Source organism: Phyllopteryx taeniolatus, chromosome 20, assembly GCF_024500385.1.
Source record: "Phyllopteryx taeniolatus isolate TA_2022b chromosome 20, UOR_Ptae_1.2, whole genome shotgun sequence".
Classification (NCBI taxonomy): Eukaryota; Metazoa; Chordata; class Actinopteri; order Syngnathiformes; family Syngnathidae; genus Phyllopteryx; species Phyllopteryx taeniolatus.
Genome location: NC_084521.1, coordinates 5,420,169 through 5,442,232, shown reverse-complemented (window position 1 = coordinate 5,442,232; position 22,064 = coordinate 5,420,169). Strand labels below are relative to the sequence as shown.

The 22,064-nt window shown below is 45.4% G+C and overlaps 3 protein-coding genes and 1 long non-coding RNA gene across 8 annotated transcripts; 3 read left to right on the top strand and 1 right to left on the bottom strand.

The window, feature by feature from the left end:
• Positions 1–87: 87 nt before the first annotated feature.
• Positions 88–12,484, bottom strand: lnx2a (ligand of numb-protein X 2a). 4 transcript variants are annotated; one of them, XM_061757985.1, is made up of 11 exons: positions 12,347–12,484; positions 8,736–9,270; positions 4,572–4,807; positions 4,356–4,493; positions 3,909–4,108; positions 3,268–3,678; positions 2,937–3,107; positions 2,024–2,201; positions 1,568–1,793; positions 1,185–1,343; positions 88–582 (listed from the first exon to the last, which is right to left on the bottom strand). In XM_061757985.1, exons 2-11 carry the CDS (start codon positions 9,137–9,139, stop codon positions 447–449), a joined length of 2,259 nt encoding a protein of 752 aa, XP_061613969.1. In that variant the 5' UTR covers positions 9,140–9,270; positions 12,347–12,484; the 3' UTR covers positions 88–446. The 4 variants fall into 4 exon arrangements, with proteins under 4 accessions (XP_061613969.1, XP_061613968.1, XP_061613971.1 ...); XM_061757984.1 differs by having other exon boundaries at positions 8,736–9,293; positions 12,347–12,483; XM_061757986.1 differs by having other exon boundaries at positions 443–582; positions 1,678–1,793; positions 8,736–9,293; positions 12,347–12,483.
• On the top strand, positions 9,139–12,500 carry LOC133470087 (uncharacterized). The gene is made up of 3 exons (XR_009785848.1): positions 9,139–9,276; positions 12,207–12,281; positions 12,367–12,500. It is a non-coding gene; the product is annotated as an uncharacterized LOC133470087 (long non-coding RNA).
• A 394-nt stretch (positions 12,501–12,894) lies between these two features.
• Positions 12,895–16,511, top strand: si:ch211-140b10.6 (protein POLR1D-like). 2 transcript variants are annotated; one of them, XM_061757992.1, is made up of 4 exons: positions 12,895–13,349; positions 13,565–13,639; positions 14,095–14,431; positions 15,852–16,511. In XM_061757992.1, the coding sequence occupies exons 1-3, from the start codon at positions 13,321–13,323 to the stop codon at positions 14,411–14,413; spliced, it is 423 nt and encodes a 140-aa protein (XP_061613976.1). In that variant the 5' UTR covers positions 12,895–13,320; the 3' UTR covers positions 14,414–14,431; positions 15,852–16,511. The 2 variants fall into 2 exon arrangements, with proteins under 2 accessions (XP_061613976.1, XP_061613975.1); XM_061757991.1 differs by lacking the exon at positions 15,852–16,511 and having other exon boundaries at positions 12,900–13,349; positions 14,095–14,602.
• A 258-nt stretch (positions 16,512–16,769) lies between these two features.
• On the top strand, positions 16,770–21,964 carry pdx1 (pancreatic and duodenal homeobox 1). Its single transcript, XM_061757990.1, has 2 exons — positions 16,770–17,655; positions 20,103–21,964. Exons 1-2 carry the CDS (start codon positions 17,103–17,105, stop codon positions 20,450–20,452), a joined length of 903 nt encoding a protein of 300 aa, XP_061613974.1. The 5' UTR covers positions 16,770–17,102; the 3' UTR covers positions 20,453–21,964.
• Positions 21,965–22,064: the final 100 nt, after the last annotated feature.

The window sequence follows — 22,064 nt, the reverse complement described above, 5'->3', positions numbered from 1 at the left end:
AGTACTGCAAAATGGCATATTTGCTTGTCTTTTTTTTTTTTATTTGCAGGAAATATTTATTGAAACAGTACAGACATTCATGTTAAAAAAAAACTGATTGGGCAGCTGGTTGTCATGGTGATGGGGCCTGAGTGCATGAGTTCCAGGTTATGGCAGCTTGCTAAAACGAGGACTCAGGCGGGGAGGGGTGCTTACTCAGCTGGAATCAATGCTGGTGTTGCACGTGCTAAAGGTTTCAACTTTTTGAATAGTGCATCCACCTGAATGGAGCCCTTGACTGTACAACAGCTTGGGAATTGAGTGAAGATGACACAAGCACAGCAGTGTGTTGGGATTGCGGTCTATTGAGCGGCATGGCACAATCTCCTCACTTTTTGGTCCTGGATTATTAACCTGCTGGAGCAACGTACAGGAAGCGCGTACCAGTTCGTTCTACCAGGCCCGGGCTATACCAGGCTGCCGGGCCAGGAGACGACGGTCAGTGCCACCCGGCTGCGCTGCTCCTTCAGCATGGGGACCAGCGCCGAGTGGCTCATTCCCGCCGTGGAGAGGCCGTTGACCGCCACGATCATGTCGCCACACCTGACGAGGTGGGTATGGATTAGACCGTTTGTATGTTAGGTTGATCAAATGTTTCATGTCAATGTGTTCTCTTACGCAATTTATATTTAATACAATACAACACAGTAGTTTTAAAATGTAGAATACAATTAATTTTATAGGTTTTTTTTTGGTAGTAATAGTCAATTTAATACAAAATAGTTTTGTTAGCAATAGCAGTTTTAAATGTTAAAATGCATAAACCTTTATATTTCTAATTCCATTTATAATTTAATTATAATTAACCACTTATCAGATAAAATGAGTAAAACCATTTGAAAAATGTTTTTTTATTGTATTTTTTTATGATTATAACCAAATAATTTTTAATACAATGTACAACAATGTATATGTGAAATTTTTTGTTTTATCATTTTTATCATTTACAATAAACCAACTAACCATTTTTTAAATGAAAAAACATGAACAAATAGATTTTAGTTGAATTTTTTTGGGGAAAAAACATCTAAACAAATATGTAAATGCTTGGTGGGTCGGATTAAAGAGCGGAGTAGGCCTGATGTGGTCCACCCCTGGATTTGGCCCTTCGATTTGATTGTTGGGGGGGGGGGGGTCTAACTCACTTAAGGCGGCCGTCGTAGTAGGCGGGCGTGCCGAGGACGATGGTCTTGATGAAGAAGGCCTGGTTGCCATGGTTCTCCTCGTAGCCCCCCACAATGCTGAAGCCCCAACTGCCAGGGTGGCTCCTCCGCAAGACGATTTCGTGGCTGCTGTGCAGGTAACTGCCAGCAAAAGTCAGAAAAAAAGTACATTTACAAAGGTTACCAGTAGTGGCTGGTCAATAGAGGGCACTAGGGCGCCGCCCCACCATTGATGAGTCACCTTGAAAAGGACCAAAGTGGAAAAATGAAACTACGACTATTCCTATTAATAATAATAATAACATTAAGATAATTGTTAATGATAATATATATGTGCTGTTCCAGTATGTAGTTTGCCAGCCCACCTGGGAAGGCCCAGCCACATGACCCAGGAGGGCGACCAGTTGGCGTCGAAGTCACTGTCGTGTGCGTGATGCAGCAACTGGTCGCGCTGGCGCTCCTCCACCATGCTCACCTCCAGCACCCGAAGCTGCACCGAGGCCGAGGCGGCGCTGGCCTTCAGGGTGCCCACCGCCTCGCTGTGGCTCAGGTACGTCAGGTCCTGCCCGTTGATGCTCAGGAGGACGTCGCCTGACACAAAACAACGATGTCATACGCTACTCGCAAATATTATCTTTGTAATGTGTTAATATGTAAAAACAAACAAAAAGAACTAGCAAAAATCGGTGAAGAAACGTCTGAGTTTGGCCGATTTGAAAAGGATTAATATCGGCCGATTAATCGGTCAGGCCCTACTTAGAATTAACAGAGCGCAGCTTGCCACCAGTTGTTTTTGTCGTTTGAGTAGGAGGCGCTCTCACCTCGTTTGATTCTGCCGTCCCTCGCCAGGCAGCCGTGCGGTTGGACGCTGGTGACGAAGACGGGCAGCTCGCCGCTCTTGCTGCCGCGGCCGCCTGCCACCGTCATGCCCAAAGACTCGTGGGGCTCCTTCTTCACAGTGATGTGCTTCTCCTTGCAGCTGACACACTGGGACAGGTCCTGGGAACACAGCGGGAAAAATATGGGTGTACCTACCTCATAGGAAAGCCAATTATGTGTAAAAGTATGTGGGGAGGTGTGGACTGTAACATTTTTTAGTTTAAAAGTGGTCGACGGGAGTGATATTGATAACAGTGGGAAAATATGGGTGTTGAAACATGCACGTCTCCCACGGATCTGCCACCCATATGCAAAAGTGTAAGTAATGAGGGAATGCTGTAATGTTAATAGTGGGTGAGATGAAACCTTGCACCAGGTAAAGGGTGGGTGTTGAACCCACTCACCGGCAAAAATGTGGGTGTTGAAAAGCTGCATCCCAACATGTGTATCATAACATTGGTAGGTTCTAAAGTTGTCAACGGAGTTAGGGGGGTATTGATAACCTTGGGAAAAGTGTGGGTGTTGAACCCTTTCACAGCAAAAAATGTGGGTAGCGAAGCACTGGCATCACCCACAGGTGTGAGGGCCATCTTCAAAAGTGTGGGGGCGATGTGGAGGTTGGATTGTAACTTTTCTTTTTTGCCCACCGCTTGAAAAAGAAGTTTTCAGGGGGCGGTGGATGATGTTGAGAACAGTGGGAAAAGTGCGGGTGTTGAACCCTTTCACTGGGAAAAATGCACCCATGTGCGAAAGATTGGGGAGGTTGCAATGTAAAACATTTTAGAGTTGCTGACTGCTCGAAAAAAGAAATAACACGTGAGAAAATTTTGAAAAATGTGGGTGTCACGTGCTTACCCGGTGCGTGCTCGTGCGCGAGAGGTGCAAGGGCAGCGGGCTGGTGCCGGTGCTGTGGTTGGGCAGGAAATGATCAAGGCAGTACAGATCTCGGGTGGAGCTCGACTTCGGCGGCGGCGGGGTCGGTTTGCTGGGTCGGCTGATGAGCAGGTGGACTCGCTCGCCACTCGCCTGGGAAGTCACGTGGGCCAATCAGAGTTAAATACGAATGGGGATTTAGATGGCGAGTCCGAGCCCTAATATATATATAAAATATACACCCATTCGCTATTCGCATTGACAGTATATAACGATGTTCAACGAGCTCTGGTGTCCGCAAACGCATCGTCACCTGGATGATCTGTGCAGCCTGCTCGGGGGTCCCGTGTCTTAGGTCCTGCTCGTTGACGGCCAAAACGCGGTCGTTGCCCCGCAGCCGGCCATCTTTAGCCGCCAGCCCCCCGTCGAGCAGGTCCAGCACGAAGACGCCGGACTCGTCGGTCCGCCGCACCAGCTTGATGCCCAGCTGCTCCGCCGAGTCACGCTTGTGCAAGGTGATCCTCAGTGACGCGGGGCTGGGCGGGTTGCCCTCGGGGGTGGAGCAGGGGGCGTCGGGGACGGCAGGTGTGGTCGAGGCGGAGGGCGGTGCCCGGGATGCGCAGCGCCGCTCTCGCAGCACGGTCAGCTGCAGGGTGGCGCACGGCCGCGCCAGCGTCAGGCGGGCGAAACTGTGCGGCACATTGCTGATGTCCACGTTGTTCACCTTCGACGAGAAATACAATTTTATTTAATTCAAGTGACTTGAATTGGATTCAATTATAAGATTGAATGGATGGCAAACTGAATTGAAATCCAATTCAATTTCGTTAAAACAATGAATGGCAAACTAATGAAATAATAGCAATAATACAACAAAACGGATGGCAAATAGCGAAATTAAATTGAGTTGAATTGAATGAAATCAAATCAAAAATGAAATCAATCTAATCTGACCTGCAGTATCTGGTCCCCCGCCAGCAGCCGCCCGTCCCGTGCGATCACGGCGTCCCGGTACACTTCCTGGATCACGATGTTGATGAGCGGCGTCTCGTTCCCGCCCACGATGCTGATGCCCAGCTCCACGTACGGGTTCGCCCGGTGCACCTCCACCGCCGTTATCTCGCCTTCGGGAAGCGACGGCAACTTGACGCAGCCTGTCGGGACCGCAAAACCGCAAATAATGCCGCTGGATGTGGAGTAGTTTTACCCACTGCTCAAAAGAGGGGAGGGGCCAGTTTTAATAGGGTGTGTACATTTATGCAACCATATTGTTACAGTTAATTTTAAGTAAGAGTTTACAGGTTATAGGTCACATTAACTGTGGAAAACTTGGCATTTGGCATGTGTAGACTTTTTGTGTTGAACCCGTTCACCGTGTCATAGAATGGAATGACGTGGTACCTTCTTCTGCAGAAAGAGGCGGAGACTCGGGGCAGTCCCAGCCAGAGGAAGTGGAGCTGACCGAGCGAAGGAGATGGATACAAGGGTTACTGAGGGGCCGCTTCACCCTGGGGATGATGCACTCCATCCCCACCACACCTGAGGGACCACACCCACAACTCAAGACCAACAGAGGCACCGATGCCATTTGTGAGGACTATTTTTGCAGCGACTCACTGTCTTCCTCGGTGCTCTCCTCGAAGGCAGGGTTGTCCAGGCCCGCCTCGTTGGTCCTCATCGGCGGTGTGTCGCCGCCGCTGTTGAGGGCAAGTGGCGGCGAGGGGGTGCCGTCGCCCAGGTCGGTCTGCGGCGAGCGGGGGGATCGCAGAGGACTTTTCACCGCAGGTCGCTCGTCGCCGCTCTCCTTGCGTGGACCGTCCACGCTGGTCTGCTGACGTAGTGTGCCTGGACACCTGCGCCCAGGTAACATAAGGAAAATTGACGTTTTAATGGCTTTTCTTCAACAACAGCGGACCCCCCGCTACTAATAGCGAAAATCCGCAAATAATTCACACTCATTATAATTGCCATGGAAAAAATAAATAAATAATTATTTCTCCCAAAAAAGTGTGAACCATCAGGGAAAAAAAATACCGGTAATGAGCGGTTTCCGTGAAAAACGGGGGTAGATTCCTCATTAAAAACAACAAAAAATGTCAAAATAAGTGGCGCATGGGGGAAACCCCCCCCCCCAAAAAAAACAAAAAATACCATCAAAAAGTGGGCCAATATGCAGTTTCTGCAAAAAACAGGGATAGGTTTCCCCTGCCCAAAAAGATTTTTTTTTAAATTCCCAAATTGTTTTTCACAATAAAAGCTTGAATAAGCGTGACATCTGGGAAAAAATACCGGCAATAAGCAGTTTCCACAAAAAACGGGGGTAGGTTCCCGTGTAAAAAATGGTCCCTGTGAAAAACGGGGGTGGGTTCCCACCATAAAAAAACAAAACATATATTAAGAAAAAGGGACAGGTTCCCCCTAAAAAAAAAAAAAAAAAAAAAAAATCAACGAATAGGTGAATCTGCAGATGCCGCACCGCTAATATGCGGAGGTCCACTGTAGTTGTGTCTCGAGGCAAATTAAACAACCAAGTTAATATTTGTTGAGGTATTTCCGCCCCACTGTGCTTTAATAGCTCATTTACATATCTAATAACTTCCGCGACACCAAGTTTCTCCACCCAGAGCTGCATTGACCTTTGTTCGATGCACATATTAGCATTAGCTCCTGATAAGCAGCACATACTTGATTGCTCGGTTAATTTTACAACGCAGTGGCGTCGGTGGGCGGCTATTTGTGTTCGGCGATGTGTCCAGTGGAAAAAGTGCTGCTTTATGCTTGCTCGTTTTAATTAAAAGTAGGAAAGAACAAAAATAGGGACCCGCGACTGAACACGAGGGTCAAAAAGCGTAAATCCCTTTTTTCGTAATAGGTAATTGTGTTAGAACGGGTCAATTGAACTTGAATGATCGCTCATTGTGTTTGTTTTACTGTTTTACTCTCCGCGTTCAATAAGAGGCTGAAAGTGCATCGGCGACTGTGGCTCCCGTTTCCTACCCACATGCAAGGGACGCCATCACTAATGCGCTAAAACCCCACCGTGACCACCAAGCAGACGCCAGCCTGTCACTTTCCCCTTTTAATCACCTCGTCTCGAGTCGTCCACTTGCCCAACGGCGACACTAGACTCCTGTTGCTATCTTGGAGCACTAAGTCTCCGAGGGAAAGCCGGGAAAACCCACGTGGGGTCGGAGGTCTGATCTTTATTTAAAAGAATGTCACGTTAATCCCCACAAATGAGACCTCGATTGATCTTTCTGGAACCGTCTAAGGTTGTTTTGTCGGAACAATCTGGCCACTTTCCGTCTTTAATGTGTCGGCTCTTTTTTAAGAGAGAAGTGATGTGAAGCGTGTTATGGGCAAGTAACAAACGTGAGATGTCGGCCTCTCTGTATGAAAAAAAGAGCTGAGTCAGAAAAACTTTTAACTGCTCGCTAGCTTGAGCGGGTTAATGGAAATCTCCTTACGATGCCCGGTGAGGGGGACGACAAGCGGATAAGCCGTCAACAAGCGAAGCGTCAAAACACAGGTGGGTGAGTTTGGGAAAATCAACAAGCCACTTCTGAGGCTCTTTGGACCCCTAAAAATGCCCTACAAACATTCCAGATAGTGCACATTTACAGAGGTTCTCTATGGTGTTGAGATCAGGGGATGATGGTGGCAACATTGAGTTTTTCTCCCTTTAAACCCATAGCAACTCAAGCTTCAATGCAATTTGCAAGCCTTTTGAGAATCGTGCATGGAAGATGTTTTTGGCACAGCTGGTCTCATAATACCAAGCATTTGCCAGACATACAATTTCCTTAATATGCCTTTGGAGGACCCTGCAGATCAGAGAGGTTCTTGGGGCTGCCGAGACTCCGACTGCAGCTTGAAATATATCCTCGCTGCTCATCACTGGATTTTTAACAGCTGCCCGTTTTAGTACTAGCCAGAAACTTTCCTTAATACACATTTAGAGTATCCTACATCAAGAGGTCCTAGGGACTCCAGAGATAGCAACAGCTTCAGATACCTACTTAACGTTTATCTGTGGATTTTTAACAACTGCTCTCTTAGTACGATGCATTTGCCTGACAGAAACTTTCCTTTGTACACCTTTGGAGGATCCTGTTTGATCCAATTCCACTGGGAGGTTTAAGGACTTTACAAACAGCATTAGCTGCAAATACCTGCTTGCTGCTCATCAGTTGCCGTTTTTTTTTTTTTTTTTTTTGTTTTGTACAAGCTGCTGACATAATACAATGCATTTGCCAGACTAAAATGTTCCTAAATATGCCTTTATCTGCTTTCTAGGTCATACAACTTTTTAGTTTAACTGTATGATTTTCTTGAAATGTCCAGTGTTTTCATTCATTGGACTAGTTCACGCTTTCTACAGGAAAAAGTAATTTCCCTTTAACTAGAGTCATTTTCTCCCTTAACACGATGTATTTGATAGAAAAGAACACTCCTTAATACACCTTTGGAGGATCCTGCATCATGAGGTTGTTGGGACTCCAAAGACAGCAGCAGCTTTAAATACCTGCTTGCTGCTTATCTGTGGATTTTTAACAGCTACTCTCATAATACGATGCATTTGCTAGACATACTTTCCTTAATATGCCTTTATCGGAAACAATTTTATAAGAATCCCTTAGTAGTTTTCCTCGAATTAGGCTCAGATGGGAACCTAATTATCAAATTGATCTGAGATTTACATCGAAGTAAACATCGGTCATCTACTCACCACAAGCCGGGGTTGCCCTTGGCCGTTTCGCAGAAGAAGTGATTGAAAAGATCTCTGGTGTTGAAGTTGCTCAGCATGGTTGCCAGAAGAAACGTGAGAACGCCGAGGAGCTTCTGGCCGGCCAACCCATGACTGTGTGACTTTGGAGCCACTAATCCCTCGTCACATGACCTACAGCCCAGTAATCCCCCCACCCACCCAAACTTCCACTCTCTCAAGGTTTCGCAGCACCTGGTCCGAACGGGCCACGAGCCAAAGCATGTGGATGGATGGCGAGCGTGAAAGTGATGGGTGAGAAGAACCACCCGTGAAGCGCTTGAATGACGTTATTACACTCTTGACCGAAAGACTTTTTTCCTACACCGTTGCATTTAGTTAAATTACAACCAACTGGTACTATGCAACAAGTCTCCTGCCCTCCCTCACCCACTGATATCTGAATTTTGGCCTGTTTTACTGCCGCTTCTCCTCTCTCTTCCCCCTTTCCACTCGTGATCAGAGAGGGGGCTAGGTGTCAATGATCAAAGCCAGGTTTCTTTCCTTTCTAATTCTAAATGTTTTTTGTTTTATTTAGAGGTTTTCCTTGCCCAGACGAGGGGTCTACTCTAGACCAGTGAATGTTGTTGACGTTTGTGAACGTTGGGTCCACTTGCATCAGCGCCAAAATAGAGTTGAACGGTATGGGCTCACACGGTCGGCCTGTACTGAGTGCTGTATAATTTGTAGCTAGTGGACTTCCAAGTTCCACTTTCCTGAGCAGCCATAAGCATTTTAAAGGCCATTTTTTTTCCAGAAAAAAATAGGTTAAACTCCAAATTGGGTGCAGCCAGACCACGATATATTGCAGTAAATTCCATTTCCTGGTCCATGTTTATCATCACACTTTTTGTGGCGTTAACGCAAATGAAGCCAAAGAAAAAGTATTTTTGAGGCAAAATCTTCCAAAAAATGTTAGTTGAACTCCTAAGTGTAGCACTTTACATTAGCACACTTTTCCACTTTACAGCGGCGGCATTACAATCATATCATAAACCACCAAATTTCATGCTCACCTGTGTTTGAGGTGCGCCTCCAGGTCACATCTGGGCATGCTGAGCGAGCAGAGCGGCGTCAGCGGGCACGTGACCGACAGCTTGTCAAGCAGCTTGTGCACCAGGATGCTGGACCTGCGGCACGCCGGCAGCTGCAGCCGCGTGCGGTCCAGCGGGCAGAAGTCCCTCTCCTGCAGGAAGCTGCGCAGGCATCGGGCGCAGAAGGTGTGCCCGCACGGCGTGTCCAGCGGCTGCACCAGCGGCTGCAGGCAGATGTGGCAGACCAGGTCGTCGTCCACCTCCAGCCGGTAGTTGTACAGGTGGTTCTCCCGGCTGCGGTGCACCTGGCCGCACTCCGAGCACGCGGCCTCCGGGGCGGGCTCGGCGGGCCCGGAGAGAGCCACCTCGCAGCCCGGGCTGCCCATCCCGGCCGCTCGGACGCAAAGGGCGGCTTTGGGGCACTGCGGCGAAGGAGCTCCTAGCCCATAAGCGTCACGGGACGAACGGGTTGCGGCGAGGACGGACGCCCCCCAGCGGATTTTGGCGCATCACAACCCTGCAGGTCAGAGGGTGAGACAGCTGTTTGGGGAAAAACAACAAGTGTCTGATTATGTTGCCGGGCATTTTTTTCATGTGGCAGATACTTTGTGCACGTGAGCCCTGTGTGCCGCACGCTACAAAAGCCCTGATGTGTGTGTGTGTGTGTGTTGTGTTGTGCACTGAGATTATGTATCGCTGCTCCTGTCCACTAATCTGACAGTATAATCTCTCTTTTTTGCTCTCGCCCCACTGCAATCTTTCAATTCCACCGGGAGGGAATTATCCGGGATTGCGGCAGAGAGGAACGAGGGGATCGGGAGAGCGATAGAAATGGAAAAGCAATGTGCTTTTAAGAGGTTAGAAAACAAAGAGGATTTAGTAGGAGATTTTACAGGTGTCTGTACATTACTTGAGCATTTATGTTTCTGACAACTTTGTACTTTTACTCCCTAAAGTTGAAAACGGATATCTGTACTTTCGATGGGTTGAACCACTACAGATTTTTTTCAACTATAATGCGATGAAAGTCGAGTCGAAGCCAATTGATCGATGTCAATAAAAAAACAATTTCAGCACAGCACAACGGCCCCCAACGTTCTTTGCGCCACAGAGGTTTGGCATAAAAGACATTTCAACAAAATACAATTCACCAGTACAATAATTCCATTTGTTCTATTTCGAGGGAGTCCTACACGTTTCTCCTGCAGTCTCATCTTTTGTTCCATAGAATAGCGTGTGGTAAAACAAGGAATCGTAGCCGGATCGGAGCAACCGAAGCTAACTAGGCTGACCGCTAATCTCATCCACAACCATCTTATTTTCGTACTCTCGGAGCAGCGCAGATGTTGGCCCGACATGCCGCTGTTCCACAAAGCGTTGTTGTTGTTGTTGAACGACGGCAGCAGACAGACGAGTCGAAAGTCCGCTCTGTAAATTGGAAGACGAGATGCCCGGGGTCGTAAAGTCGATTAATCGGTTCAAGCCCTCATGCTTCCTACTTCTTACCTGTCAAAAAAAGTTGTCACTTTCTCAAACCGCGCCGGTTGAGATTTTGATTATCGATTGAGATCTTTGGGATTTATGAGGTAGAAAAAACACGGACAGCGGCGACGGAGTAACGATAACGCAACAAAATCGGAGAAGCAAGACATTCACCATCCGTGGCCTTATTTAAGAGAACTGCTTGACGAATATGCTGTATTGTGCCATCCTAAAAAAAACACAAACTTCTGGGATTGGGAGAGCGATAGAAATGGAAAAGTAGTGTGAGTTTAAGAGATTAAAAAAAGTAGATGAGAGAAGCCGAAAAGAGATGAGAACGGGAGGCATGAAAACGATTAAAGTGGTGGAAATCTTGGCGAAAGAAGCCAAAAAATAGCAACAATTCATTAAAGCAGACATTTATTTTTGCAATTTAAAAGTTTCCCGGGTGACTTGCTTTCATCGAAAGATCCCAAGGGATCTTGCTGGGACATTTGTGTACCAGCAAGGTTGGCTCTTACCCAGAGTGGGTGGGGGGGCTGTTGAGTGCCAGTTTTCCTGCTTAATGGTGCATTACCGCCACCAGCTGATATTGTCCTTCCACTACAAGGAACCCAATGTGAATTGATGGTGGCAAAAAAAATGGTCCCGTATCTCGTAAATCAAGGCACTTGTAACTCAAGGCGCCACAGTATGTGGCACTTATCAGAAGCTAACGTTTGGGCGGATAGACTCGGTGTGGGGGCGGTTATAATGCAAATTTGCCCCACTGTTGCATCACAGTGAGGCGGAAGTGGAGAACAGCTCGATCCCAGACACATTTTCCAAAATAGGCAACTGACAAAAGTATTACTGGCTCGTCTAATTTTACATTTAATGGGTGGGCACTGGGCGGGCACTTCAGAGACTCAATTATTTGGATACAAGCAAGTGCATCGTTCATAATTTGTCCCCTTTAAGAGGGTTAAACAAAGCGTACAAGAGAAGGCGAAAAGAGGAGTGAGCGGGAGGCATGAAAGAGATTAATGGGGTGGAAAAAAATCGTGGCGATAGAAGCCAAAAATAGCAAAGGATTCATGAAAGATTTCTCAACGGCCACGTATAGAGGCTACGCGAATCTTCCGCGGAATGTTCCCGAAGCCGAGCGAGGATCCCCGGGGGTCTTTAGCGCCCGGATCGCTTGCGCATCCGCAGCTAGGTTCTACTAGCCGAGCCGGTCGAGGGCGTAGCTCCACTCGCGCATCGCACACATCTGCCTCTCGCGCTCTCTTGTGTTGTCGCCATGGCGACCAGGATGGGTACCAGACCTCCTTATCCTGTTCTCTTCCACGGCGCTTGACATTCACAGGATGCCAACGAAGCCTCGTCAGACATGATGAGCCCTCCCTCGACGCTTTTTTTCACCACCCCTTTTCCTTCCGTCTCCTTGGTTACCGGTGCCCGTGACAACCTGTCTCCGCCGTCTCCATAGCGACCAGGGTCCGGCTGTTAATTATTCCAGCCTTTTTTTTTTTTAAAGGACGCTCTTTCTCTCTCCTCTCCTTGGATGTGACTGGCTGCTTGTGTGTCTATCCCAGCAGCTGGACATGAATTAAGCATGAAGACACAAGGCTCCCTCTGTTTCCGTTTAAAACAAAGCTGTGACATCACCGCGTCACACTTGTAGACACCGGCGTGCAAAAGAGTCTATTGGCATCTATTTTTAACATTTCTTGCTCATTCAATCCCAAGGTTGTTGCCGACACCGCCTTGCTACATCAATATCAGACTGTCAGCCCTTCATCTGTCAAATCTCAATCCATAAAGATAATGTTTTGCTGTTTGTCAGCTAAGCCCTTTTTTTCCCCCCCCCTGCCCTCTTTGAGGTCCTTGTTTTCATCCGGAGAGACTGTTGTTGTCTACTTTGCAACAACGGGCCTGTAAAACCACTTGATTTTTACACTCATTTTGTCATTGTCCTCCACCCTGCAGGCTGGCACCGACACTGCAGCGTCATGATGGGAACGTGAGCATCTGACTCCATCCAACAAGCCCTTGATAGCAATGGTACCCCACATCTCCTCCACTCCCCCAAATACACATTGTAGACGTGCATGCAGATGTCATATTACCTAATCCGGATGCTCCTCAGCGCCTTGCATCCCGGTCCCCCCAAAAAGGAGGCGACGAGGTGGTGGTGGTGGGCGGCGTTGGTTAGCGGCTTGCGCCTACAAATCCACGCATTCACCGCAAAGTGGCGGCGTCCCAGCGACCCCTCACGTAAACGCCCACCGCTGTCAATCATCGGGAGGAGGCGGCGCGTGCAACTGCTGGAGCGGCTTCACTAACTCGATGCCTGCGTGGACTCAAAATACAACAACAACAACAACAAAAAACACACACACACGCACACAAAAAAAGTAATTCGGCAAAGATTCAAATGATCAAGAAAATATTCCCCAAGTATAAAGATTCTAGTGTTCCGAAATATTTTTGGGAAGGGTCAGAATCAAAACAAAAATAAAATATTACGAGAATAAACTTATTTATACTTACTCCAGCTTCAAAATCCAGCTTCCGGCGTCCATAAAATTCTCCGTCTATAAAAAATTATAAAAAACACAATCAAGTAAGGTGTCTTTTATTCAGTTATCATTATTTATTAATTTAGCTTTTTTTTTTTGTTAGTCACTTTACAATTTCAGCAATGCTGTGTAAACACGAATTTATAGCATAACCTGTCAGTCAATAAAAGAGGAAATCGATTGTGAACAAAATTTATTAACAAGATTGTATATAATTTATAGTAAAAATGCATTTTATTTTGTACTATAGAACATTTGAGAGTCTGTACTTTTTTACTTTTACTTAGAGTTGAATCAGTACTTCTACTAGAGTACGGAGCGCGAGTACAGTATTGTACTTTTGCCACATCTGTCTCTATAAACTTTGTGTTTTCGATCAGGCATCAACTTGGCCACCTTCGGGTCCTTAAACGGTAGGACCCCAGCACTGTAAACAAGCGGTCCGTCCGTCAATTAAAAATAATTTTAATTCTCCATTAAAAGTAGTTGATATCAGTTAACTTGTTAGGAACCGCGTAGTTATGGCAGAAGACGAGAGTGAATTGGAAAAGTACGTACTCCGCTAACGTGTTGTTTAATGTTCACGTAGTAGTTAGCTGTTAGCCGCTAGCAGACTCCCTTTCCCAGTTCGGGTCAAACCGGGGACGCCGCCTTTCATTCCGCTAACTAATGACTCACTTTACGCTCGTTACGTTCATTGGGTTTCGAGCCCCATTTTTATCCCCCCGATTTCCTCCCTCTTTGATTCATTTGTGTTTGTTGCAGGCGTGCTGTCGAGGAGCTCCTGAGGGAGACTGACAGGGCTCGGCTGAGAGCCGAGACCATGGGCCCTGCGGGATGGTGAGTTCCCCCAGCGATGACGTCGAGGTTTTCTTGTTGGCACGCTTATGAATTAATCGCTTACTGATTATCGGTCACATCTGGACGTGAAAGAGTGAATTGAACTCTGCTGCTAACCAAAACAGCAGCACTGAGTGACAGGAAAAAGCCATTAAATACTTTTAGACACAGCTGCTGCAACAGTTTTCCCCATTTTTCTTGCGCCTTAAATCCCCCCACCTTGCATTTTGAATAAGGATAGGCTGATGCTTAAAGGCATTTAAAAGAAGTCTTGGTGTTATTCAAATTTTTGATGGGAATATTTTCCCTTTTAACAGCAAATTAATTTCGGCTCCAAAGATCGGTTATTTCCCTCCTCGATTACTAATAATCGGTATCGGCTCTTGGGGGGGAAAAAAAAAAAACATATTGGTCGATCTCTAATTTTGAACATGTTTGTGCGCCGTTCTCATCAGGTTGAAATGTCCGTTGCGGGGCACCAACAAGCGCTTCCTGCTCAATACCCTGCGCTCCACGGGCCTGCGTCCCGGCGAGCCCAAAGCGGAACACTCGTCGCACGCCGCCAGGCGGGAGTCTCCCGCGGGGAGGAGCCGCAGCCGGTCGCCCCCCGCCGGACGGGACGGCGGACGCTCGCGCAAGCGTCACCGCGGGAACACGTCTAGTAACGACGTCAAGAGGCGGGACGGAGAGCGGGAGAGGAGTCGCGGACGTAAGGGCGAGAGGGACGAGACGGCGGAAAAAGACAGACGGACGTCAAAGGCATCAGCTAATTGATGGACCTCGTCAGGCTGGGTGAGCTGGATCCTATCGCAGCTGACTTTGGGCAATAGGCGGGGTTCACATGCAGCCATTTTCTAGTGAGGACGTTGATGCCGACCGCCATTTTGTGTAACGTGACAAAATGCAGTGTTTGTCTTTTTTATTTAGGAACTGCAGATGGTTAAAAGTGCTTTCCCCGCTGTCTGACTTGTTTACACTTTTTATTGTTTGATGTAGTTGCATAAATGCGACTATTTCAAACAGTTTTTTACCCATAATGCCGAGCGGCGCGGCATCACTTAAGTCATCCGCTTCATAAATCGGATCATCCGCGCGGAAGATATGGTCCTTTTTAACTGTTTCCTTCCTCCTTGAAAGGATGTGCAAATATAAACGCCGTCAAGCCCGCCGCTGATTGGGGTCCCACCGCTTCACTCGCGCTTTTATTGCGTGTTTGAGAGCCCCGTTAATGTACCGAGCGGTTTATCGTCACTGCTAAACCAAGCCGTGAAGTTGGTACAGAATGGGTACGAAAATTTCAGCTGTTTTGGGGCACCGACGGGCAGTGTGAAAGGGGCTAATTGCTCTCAACACAACCGAGCCAGTCGAGTGTAAACTTCACACTAGGGTTGCAACTACAACGCCGATTTATCAAACAGCCCATTTAATCGGCCATATTTCAAATCAGCAAAAAAATCTAGCTTTTTTTTTTTTTTTTTTTTGCAGTTTTCTGACAATTTATCTATTTATTTATTTCTTTTTACACATTAACACAAAAAAAGACAGACATTCAAACATTCCCCCAAAAAAGTCCACCGATTTTTATCTCTAAACTAATACTAAAGGACAAAGTATTGTTAAAACAGTCAAATGTTTTGCCCGTAAAAGCAGATGTTTACAAAATGTCTTATTTTGGGTAAACACAAAGATTATCATTCTGCTTTCATGGAGGACTAAAGAAATCTGAGAATATTTAGTGTTGAGAGGCTGAAATTCCGAGTATTTGGAGAATTTCAATTCATGGGTTATCAAAACAGTTGTTGATTAATTTGATAATCACTTAATCGATTAATTGTTGCACCTGTACTTCACGCCCGGGTCCCGGCTTTACCTAAACTTTCACACTGAACAGCGACTTTTGAGGAGAAAGCCGACTTTGATGGGGAAGAGAGAGGAGAAGCGGCAGTAAAACAGGCCAAAATTGCGATGTCGTGGGTGAGGTAGGCCAAGAGAGACTAGTTGCATACTAGTGCTTCTTTAACCAAATGTGAGAGTACAGTAAGTCTAAAGTTGAGATTCAAACACTTCTATGGCGGTAACTGCTCTAATTTCCACGGGTAAGACATTTCAAAGAACAGAGAATGCTCTGAAACCTGCAATTTTTTTTTGTTTTTTTAATTGTATTTTTTTTTTTTTCTCTCTCTCCTCCCCCCCACCCCATCTTGTGAGGTAGTACCACATTCGCAACAGAGGCGGGAAGTGTCACTGCGTGAAAGTGCACACAGTCGACACACACACAGAGTCTGTAATTGAGTTCCATCTTAATCGGCGAAGCAGGAGAGCTCTTGCTTAATGGGGCCTAACGCTCGGTGTACACAGACGAAGGCTAATGGCCGGCAAACACGACTCTTGTTTGTCGCTCCCGCCTCAGAGCTGCTAAGTGCTGTTAAATGAGGCGATGGCATCGGCGTCACAGGTGCGCTGCGCAATAATAATACGCGGCCGCGTCCTACAGATCCTAACGTTGGGAAAGTGACCAAAAGGTTTAGAAAGATTTTTTTGTTTGTTTTTGACAACAAAACAAAAAAAACTAGCGAGCTTGTGTTTTTACCAGTTGGTTTTATTTCAACTTCCTTGTTTGTTTTTGTTTTTTTCCTGAGTTCTTTTTTTTTTTTTTTTTTTTTTTTTTGAGCTCTCAATCACTGCGGAGTGTGACCAGCTTTTTGTGAACAAAGTAGTCTGAGTTGACTGTTTGAGACCATTACTGGTGTTTTTTTGTTTGTTAGGTTTTTTTTTTGTGTGTGCTCCCATTTCCATCGGGCATATTCTGTAGAACTCCCAGCCGGAGCTGGTAGTGACCAACCTTTTTGCTAATAAAGGACATTGTTGTGGACAGTTTGGCATTAGTGATTTTATTTTGTAAGGTTTGATCTTTCTGTTGCTTTGATCTCTCAGCCAGAGTCACAATTGACCAACTTTTTGTCAATAAAGGACTTCAATTTGGACTGTTTAGTGCTGTTACCGGTTTGATTTTGTAAGGTTTCACCTTCCTGTATTTTTATTTATTTTTTGTTGATATTTTGAGCTTTCAACCGGAGCTGGAAGAGTTCAACTTTTTGTGAGCAAAGGACAGATTTGAACCGTTTGGCATGGTTGCTGGTTTTATTTTGTAAAGTTTGAACTTCCTCTCTTTTGTCCACATTCCCAACCAGCATTTTGTGAACAAAGGACTTTGTTTTGGACTTTTTAGCATTGTTACTGTTTTTATTTGGTAAGACTTTAAACTTCCTTCCTTTTCCTTTCACTAGACCTGGAAGTGAGACTCCCCCCCCCCCCCCCAATAAGGGACTTCATTTTGGTCTGTTTGTTGTTTCCGCCCTTATTTTGTAAGGTTTCCTCTTCCTGTCTTTGGTTTTCATTTCCAACTTTGCTTTGGATCATCTGCGACCAAGCGAGCCAAAACTGATTGCGAGACACGTTAAGTATGCCCATAAATCAACACGTGGATGTATTTACCGAGTTGAATTTAGTGAAGGCTCCGCTCAGCCAATGGCCGGCCTCGCTGCCGGCTCACTTTTGCTCCTTAAGCGCGGGCACACCTGCACACGCAAAGTGGGCGCAGCCACCAGAGGAGAAGGTCCACGCCAGGGGCAAGGGCCCTGCAGGAGCGGCAGCCATGCATCGGGACAACCACGCGTACCAACAAATCCCGTTCAAGGACTCGTGCGCGTACCAGAGAGCGGCGGCCAACCCGGAGGAGTTCGCCCACAGCCCGCCGCCCTGCCTCTACATGAGCCGCCAGGTGCAGGCCGTCTACCCGCCGGCGGACCCGGCGGACCCGGCGTTCGGCCTCCCTCTCCGGGAAGACTTCGGGATCCCGCTGCTGCACCAGCACCCGCAAACACCGCAACACCCGCAGCCGCTCACGCCCGCCGCGCCCTACGGGGACACGGACGAGCGGAGCCGCTTTCACCTCCCGTTCCCCTGGATGAAAAGCACCAAAGCCCACTCCCACGCGTGGAAGGCGCAGTGGACAGGTCAGGCGCATTACGTGCTGATTATTCAAATGTTTGCGCTGTATTTGATAGTGACTCATAAGGGCGTCATTTTTTTTTTATTGCCAGTTAACCTTGTCAGGCCTTTTAGGGAAAACCAGGAACGGCGACTTAATTGCTTTTTATTATTTCTTATCTTCACCAAAAACAAAAAAAGAAAGTTAATAATAATTGTTTTGTTTTATTTTAAAATATTGTGACTCGATTAACTTCAAACCGTAAAACGAAGCCTAGTTTTAAATAAACATGCGATATAATTCACGTTAATTATTATTTATTTTTTTTACATGGTGAACATTTTACATTTTGATGTTTTTATTACAGCTTTCTAATACGTCAATTGTTAATCATAACACAATAGCAGCTACAAAAAAGTGACCTCATTATAATAAAAGGAATATAACATCGCCGTAAAATTTGGCACTGGCGTTACAGATTCGATTGAAATTAATTTAAAATGAATGTACTGTAGATATTTGGATCTAGTGTGCACTAGAAAAAAATATTATTTCATGGTATTACTTTTTGGGGAAACGGCTTTGCAAAATCTGATTTTTAATCTTTTTTTTTTAAATTCTGCCTACGTCAGGTTCAATGCTATGTGCACAAAAGTACATGCACAGTTTTTTTGTTGCTTTTTTGGGTGGGGGCCGGATTTGCTAGTAATAATAATTATCAGGACTTTTAAAAAGATTAAATATAATTGTTACTACCACTTTTCTGGGCAAACATTCTGTATAAAATTTAATCAGGATTTAATAAATGTATAAAATGTTGACGTTTGCAACAATATTAGGTGAACTAGAAATCCTGCTTTTTAATTTTTTTATTAAATTCAGCTTTAATTATATTATTACAAAGAATAGTATTACTTTTTGGCAAACATTGGCTTTGTAAACTAGAATGAGGATTTTAACAAAAATCTCCTTATTGTGGACACTTCATTACATCGAGTGTTAACTGTGTTTTTGTGCACTTTGTCGCGCACTCAGCGGTCACACCATTAGGTACACTTGTGCAATCGCATGCGGAAGTTTCGAAAATGTCGAAATTGTCCAGTAGAAAACTCAATTCTCGATTTTTGTTGTCTTCCGTGTTATCAAGTTTACGCACAGTTCGGCGTTCTTCTAATATACGTAATATATACATGGTGATTGAAAAGTAACTCCCTATTTTAAAATGCTTATAATTTATTCATATGTTGTAATATTTTCCTTCATTTTTTGGGTGTACGTTCCATGATTAAAGGAGCAAGTCTATTCTACCAAACCAACGACTTTGGAAGAACTTGAAGGGCGAAAACGAGAAGTTATGTCTTCCATCCCCACAAGAGTTCATGCGGTTCCCAGGCGGCTCGAGAAACTGCTGGCGCCCATATCCAATTTGAAATAAAACTCCATGCAATACACTTTCTCCTCATGTTCGTCTCTTGTAAGAATTATAGTTCAGAAACAAATGACAAGTACTTAAAAACAAGGAGTTACTTTTCAATCACCCGGTACTTCAGTAAAGTTTAGCTCACCAAATTTGTAGTGGCTTTCTTTGCTGCACTTAGGTGTATGTGTATATTGGATTTTTTTTTTATTTTAGTTTTTTGTGTGCAATCAAACTCAGAATCAAACGTGCCAGTCGATGTAACTGCAACTTAGCAATGGGATTTCTTTAGCCAATTAGATTTTAAATTCGCCCTCCAGCCGCAATAATGTCAGCATGTTTTTTTCCTGTCATCTGATTGGTTGATTAGAGCAAAATGGGCTAACGCAACTAGCACTGATGTTGTGGTGTTATAGCCCTTTAAGCAACGGCTGGACACAAACGGAGCAGCAACGCATGTAGACAGACAATATAACAATACTCTGAGATTTATTCTTTGTCCTCTACGAAAATCGACAAATATTATTAACGCTTACTGAGTGGTTGTGACCTTCTTCTTTGAGTACAGCCTATATGAGATTCACGATGTCCATTGAGTTAAAGCATGAAATCATGATGCACAAGCGGTGTAATTCTTTACATTGTATTTAATTATGTTGTTACAGTGTTTAATACAATACTGTAGAGTGCTATTTTTCTTATTTAAAAACAAACAAAAAAACTTTTTGGGGTCAGTTTTTTATGTGCTTTGAATGATGCAGTGCAGTTCTGAAGTGACTTTTTTTAGTTTTTGTTTGCTTGTGTACGTTCGTATCTCAAATCGTCTTTCCTCATTGAAATGAATGGCAATGGCATTATTCCGTTCCAGCCCCTCCCCCCCCCAAAAAAAACTAACATTTTTGGGTTTGGTTATTAATAAGGAAAAATAGTACTCTATAATATTGTACCCTTATAAAAACCTATTCGAGTAGTAACACAATTAAATAGTTTGCATCATGATTTAATGCCGCAATCTAATTAATTGTGTTACCCTTTTTCTTTTTTGTGACGTTCAGGTCCGTACATGATGGCGGAGGCCGAGGAGAGCAAACGCACGCGCACGGCCTACACCCGTGCTCAGCTTCTGGAACTGGAGAAAGAATTCCTGTTCAACCGCTACATCTCCAGGCCGCGCCGCGTGGAACTGGCGCTTACCCTCAGCCTGACCGAGCGCCACATCAAGATCTGGTTCCAAAACCGCCGCATGAAGTGGAAGAAGGAGGAGGACCGGCGGCGGGCCAGGAGGGGCGAGCCAGACCAGGACTCGGCCGTCACCTCCGGGGACCAGGGGGAGGCGGGGGCGGCGGTCTCGCCACCGCTCTCCCCGGAACTGCGCACGCTGGACCAAGAGAAGGCGCTTTTTTGAAGCCTTGTAAGGAAGATCGTCACGGAAGGACAAGGGAAAGCGGGGTACACACATACCGATAATCAGGCCCAATTCTCAGATTATCCTGAGTGATTATCCTGTGCCAAAAGAGATTTTTCCTCGCCGATCTGATCTGTCAGGGTGTACAATCGTGAATGTTAAGCCAGTTTAATATTTACAATCGGAAATCCTTGCGTGTGGTCAACACCGAATTGGACCGCGGTTTCCGTGATTGTGACGTGGGCCGTTTGCAACCAGATGACCTAACAGTTGACCTAGCTCAGTGGCTCTTGAACGTTTCACACTAAGTGCTGTACTACCCAAAAAATAAATAATAATAATGAAACAATATGTATATATAAACTTTAGGCGGCACGGTGGCCGACTGGTTAGAGCGTCAGCCTCACAGTTCTGAGGACACGGGTTCAATCCCCGGCCCCGCCTGTGTGGAGTTTGCATGTTCTCCCCGTGCCTGCGTGGGTTTCCTCCCACATCCCAAAAACATGCATTAATTGGAGACTCTAAATTGCCCGTAGGCATGACTGTGAGTGCGACTGGTTGTTTGTTTCTATGTGCCTTGCGATTGGCTGGCAACCAGTTCAGGGTGTACCCCGCCTCTCCTGCCCGATGACAGCTGGGATAGGCTCCGGCACGCCCGCGACCTTAGTGAGGAGAAGCGGCTCAGAAAATGGATGGATGGATGGATATAAACTTTAGCGCTGAAAGTAACACTATCATGGCTGACATTAAAATACATTAGCATGATAGCAAGTGTTCATCAAAAACAGAGGTTTTATTTCTAAAAAGTACATTTAATATTATTGTAAGCCACTGTAACATCATACAAATGAAAGACTTAAAATGTATTGCACATAAACAAATACAAATTGTACTTAAATATTTTAAAATCAACTTCTTTCACATCAAATGCAAATGTATTGGACTTTAAACGTTAAAGACAACTGAACTGTGCTCGGGCAGTGATTCTTTCGCTGCCACTAGAAACTCCTCAAACTAAAAATAACTTTAATGTCCAGCTTCTTTGTATTTCTTCTTCTACTACTCTTTGTATTTGCCATCAGTCTGCATACCTTGTGGCTCTGTGCCGCCTCTCACAGGTCAGTTCTGGTACTACAACAGACTGCGTTGTGGGGTGCCATGTTGATCATCTGGAGTACACTACACACAGAAATCACATTAAGTATACACTTGTCATTTTTTTCCTCATGTGATATTTCATAAATTGGTATGCGTGTACCCAATCAACACGACTCTTCACATCCCCAGAGTGGAGGACTAACGTTAGCTACAGCAGATTACCCAGAATGCTGTAGTAAAATGAAGGTGCTCTGACAAAATATGTATTGTATACATGTATAAAGCCCTGATTTATAAATAAAGCATTGAGTCCCAATACTTTTGCAGGAGGGATGAGGATGACGTTCTCGTGGAGACATGTATAGACTCATCTTTCAAGCATATCTGATATTTTGTGTGTAAATACCAGTACAAAAACACCCATCATGTAAACAATTTATTTTTTGATTCCATATTAAAGTATACATTTTCTTTTTTTTTTGTGCGGGGGTGATTTAATCGAATGCGCCAGCTA

Bases quoted from the DNA above. Each gene is read 5' to 3' on its own strand.
- pdx1 (XM_061757990.1), top strand. From the start codon at position 17,103: ATGCCCATAAATCAACACGTGGATGTATTTACCGAGTTGAATTTAGTG. The intron at 17,656-20,102 runs GTCAGGCGCATT...TGTGACGTTCAG, and splicing joins GTGGAAGGCGCAGTGGACAG to GTCCGTACATGATGGCGGAG.
- si:ch211-140b10.6 (XM_061757992.1), top strand. From the start codon at position 13,321: ATGGCAGAAGACGAGAGTGAATTGGAAAA. The intron at 13,350-13,564 runs GTACGTACTCCG...TGTTTGTTGCAG, and splicing joins GACGAGAGTGAATTGGAAAA to GCGTGCTGTCGAGGAGCTCC. The intron at 13,640-14,094 runs GTGAGTTCCCCC...CGTTCTCATCAG, and splicing joins ACCATGGGCCCTGCGGGATG to GTTGAAATGTCCGTTGCGGG.
- lnx2a (XM_061757985.1), bottom strand. From the start codon at position 9,139: ATGGGCAGCCCGGGCTGCGAGGTGGCTCTCTCCGGGCCCGCCGAGCCC. The intron at 3,108-3,267 runs GTGACGATGCGT...GTGACTTCCCAG, and splicing joins AGGCTGCACAGATCATCCAG to GCGAGTGGCGAGCGAGTCCA. The intron at 2,202-2,936 runs GTAAGCACGTGA...CTGTGTTCCCAG, and splicing joins CGCGCACGAGCACGCACCGG to GACCTGTCCCAGTGTGTCAG.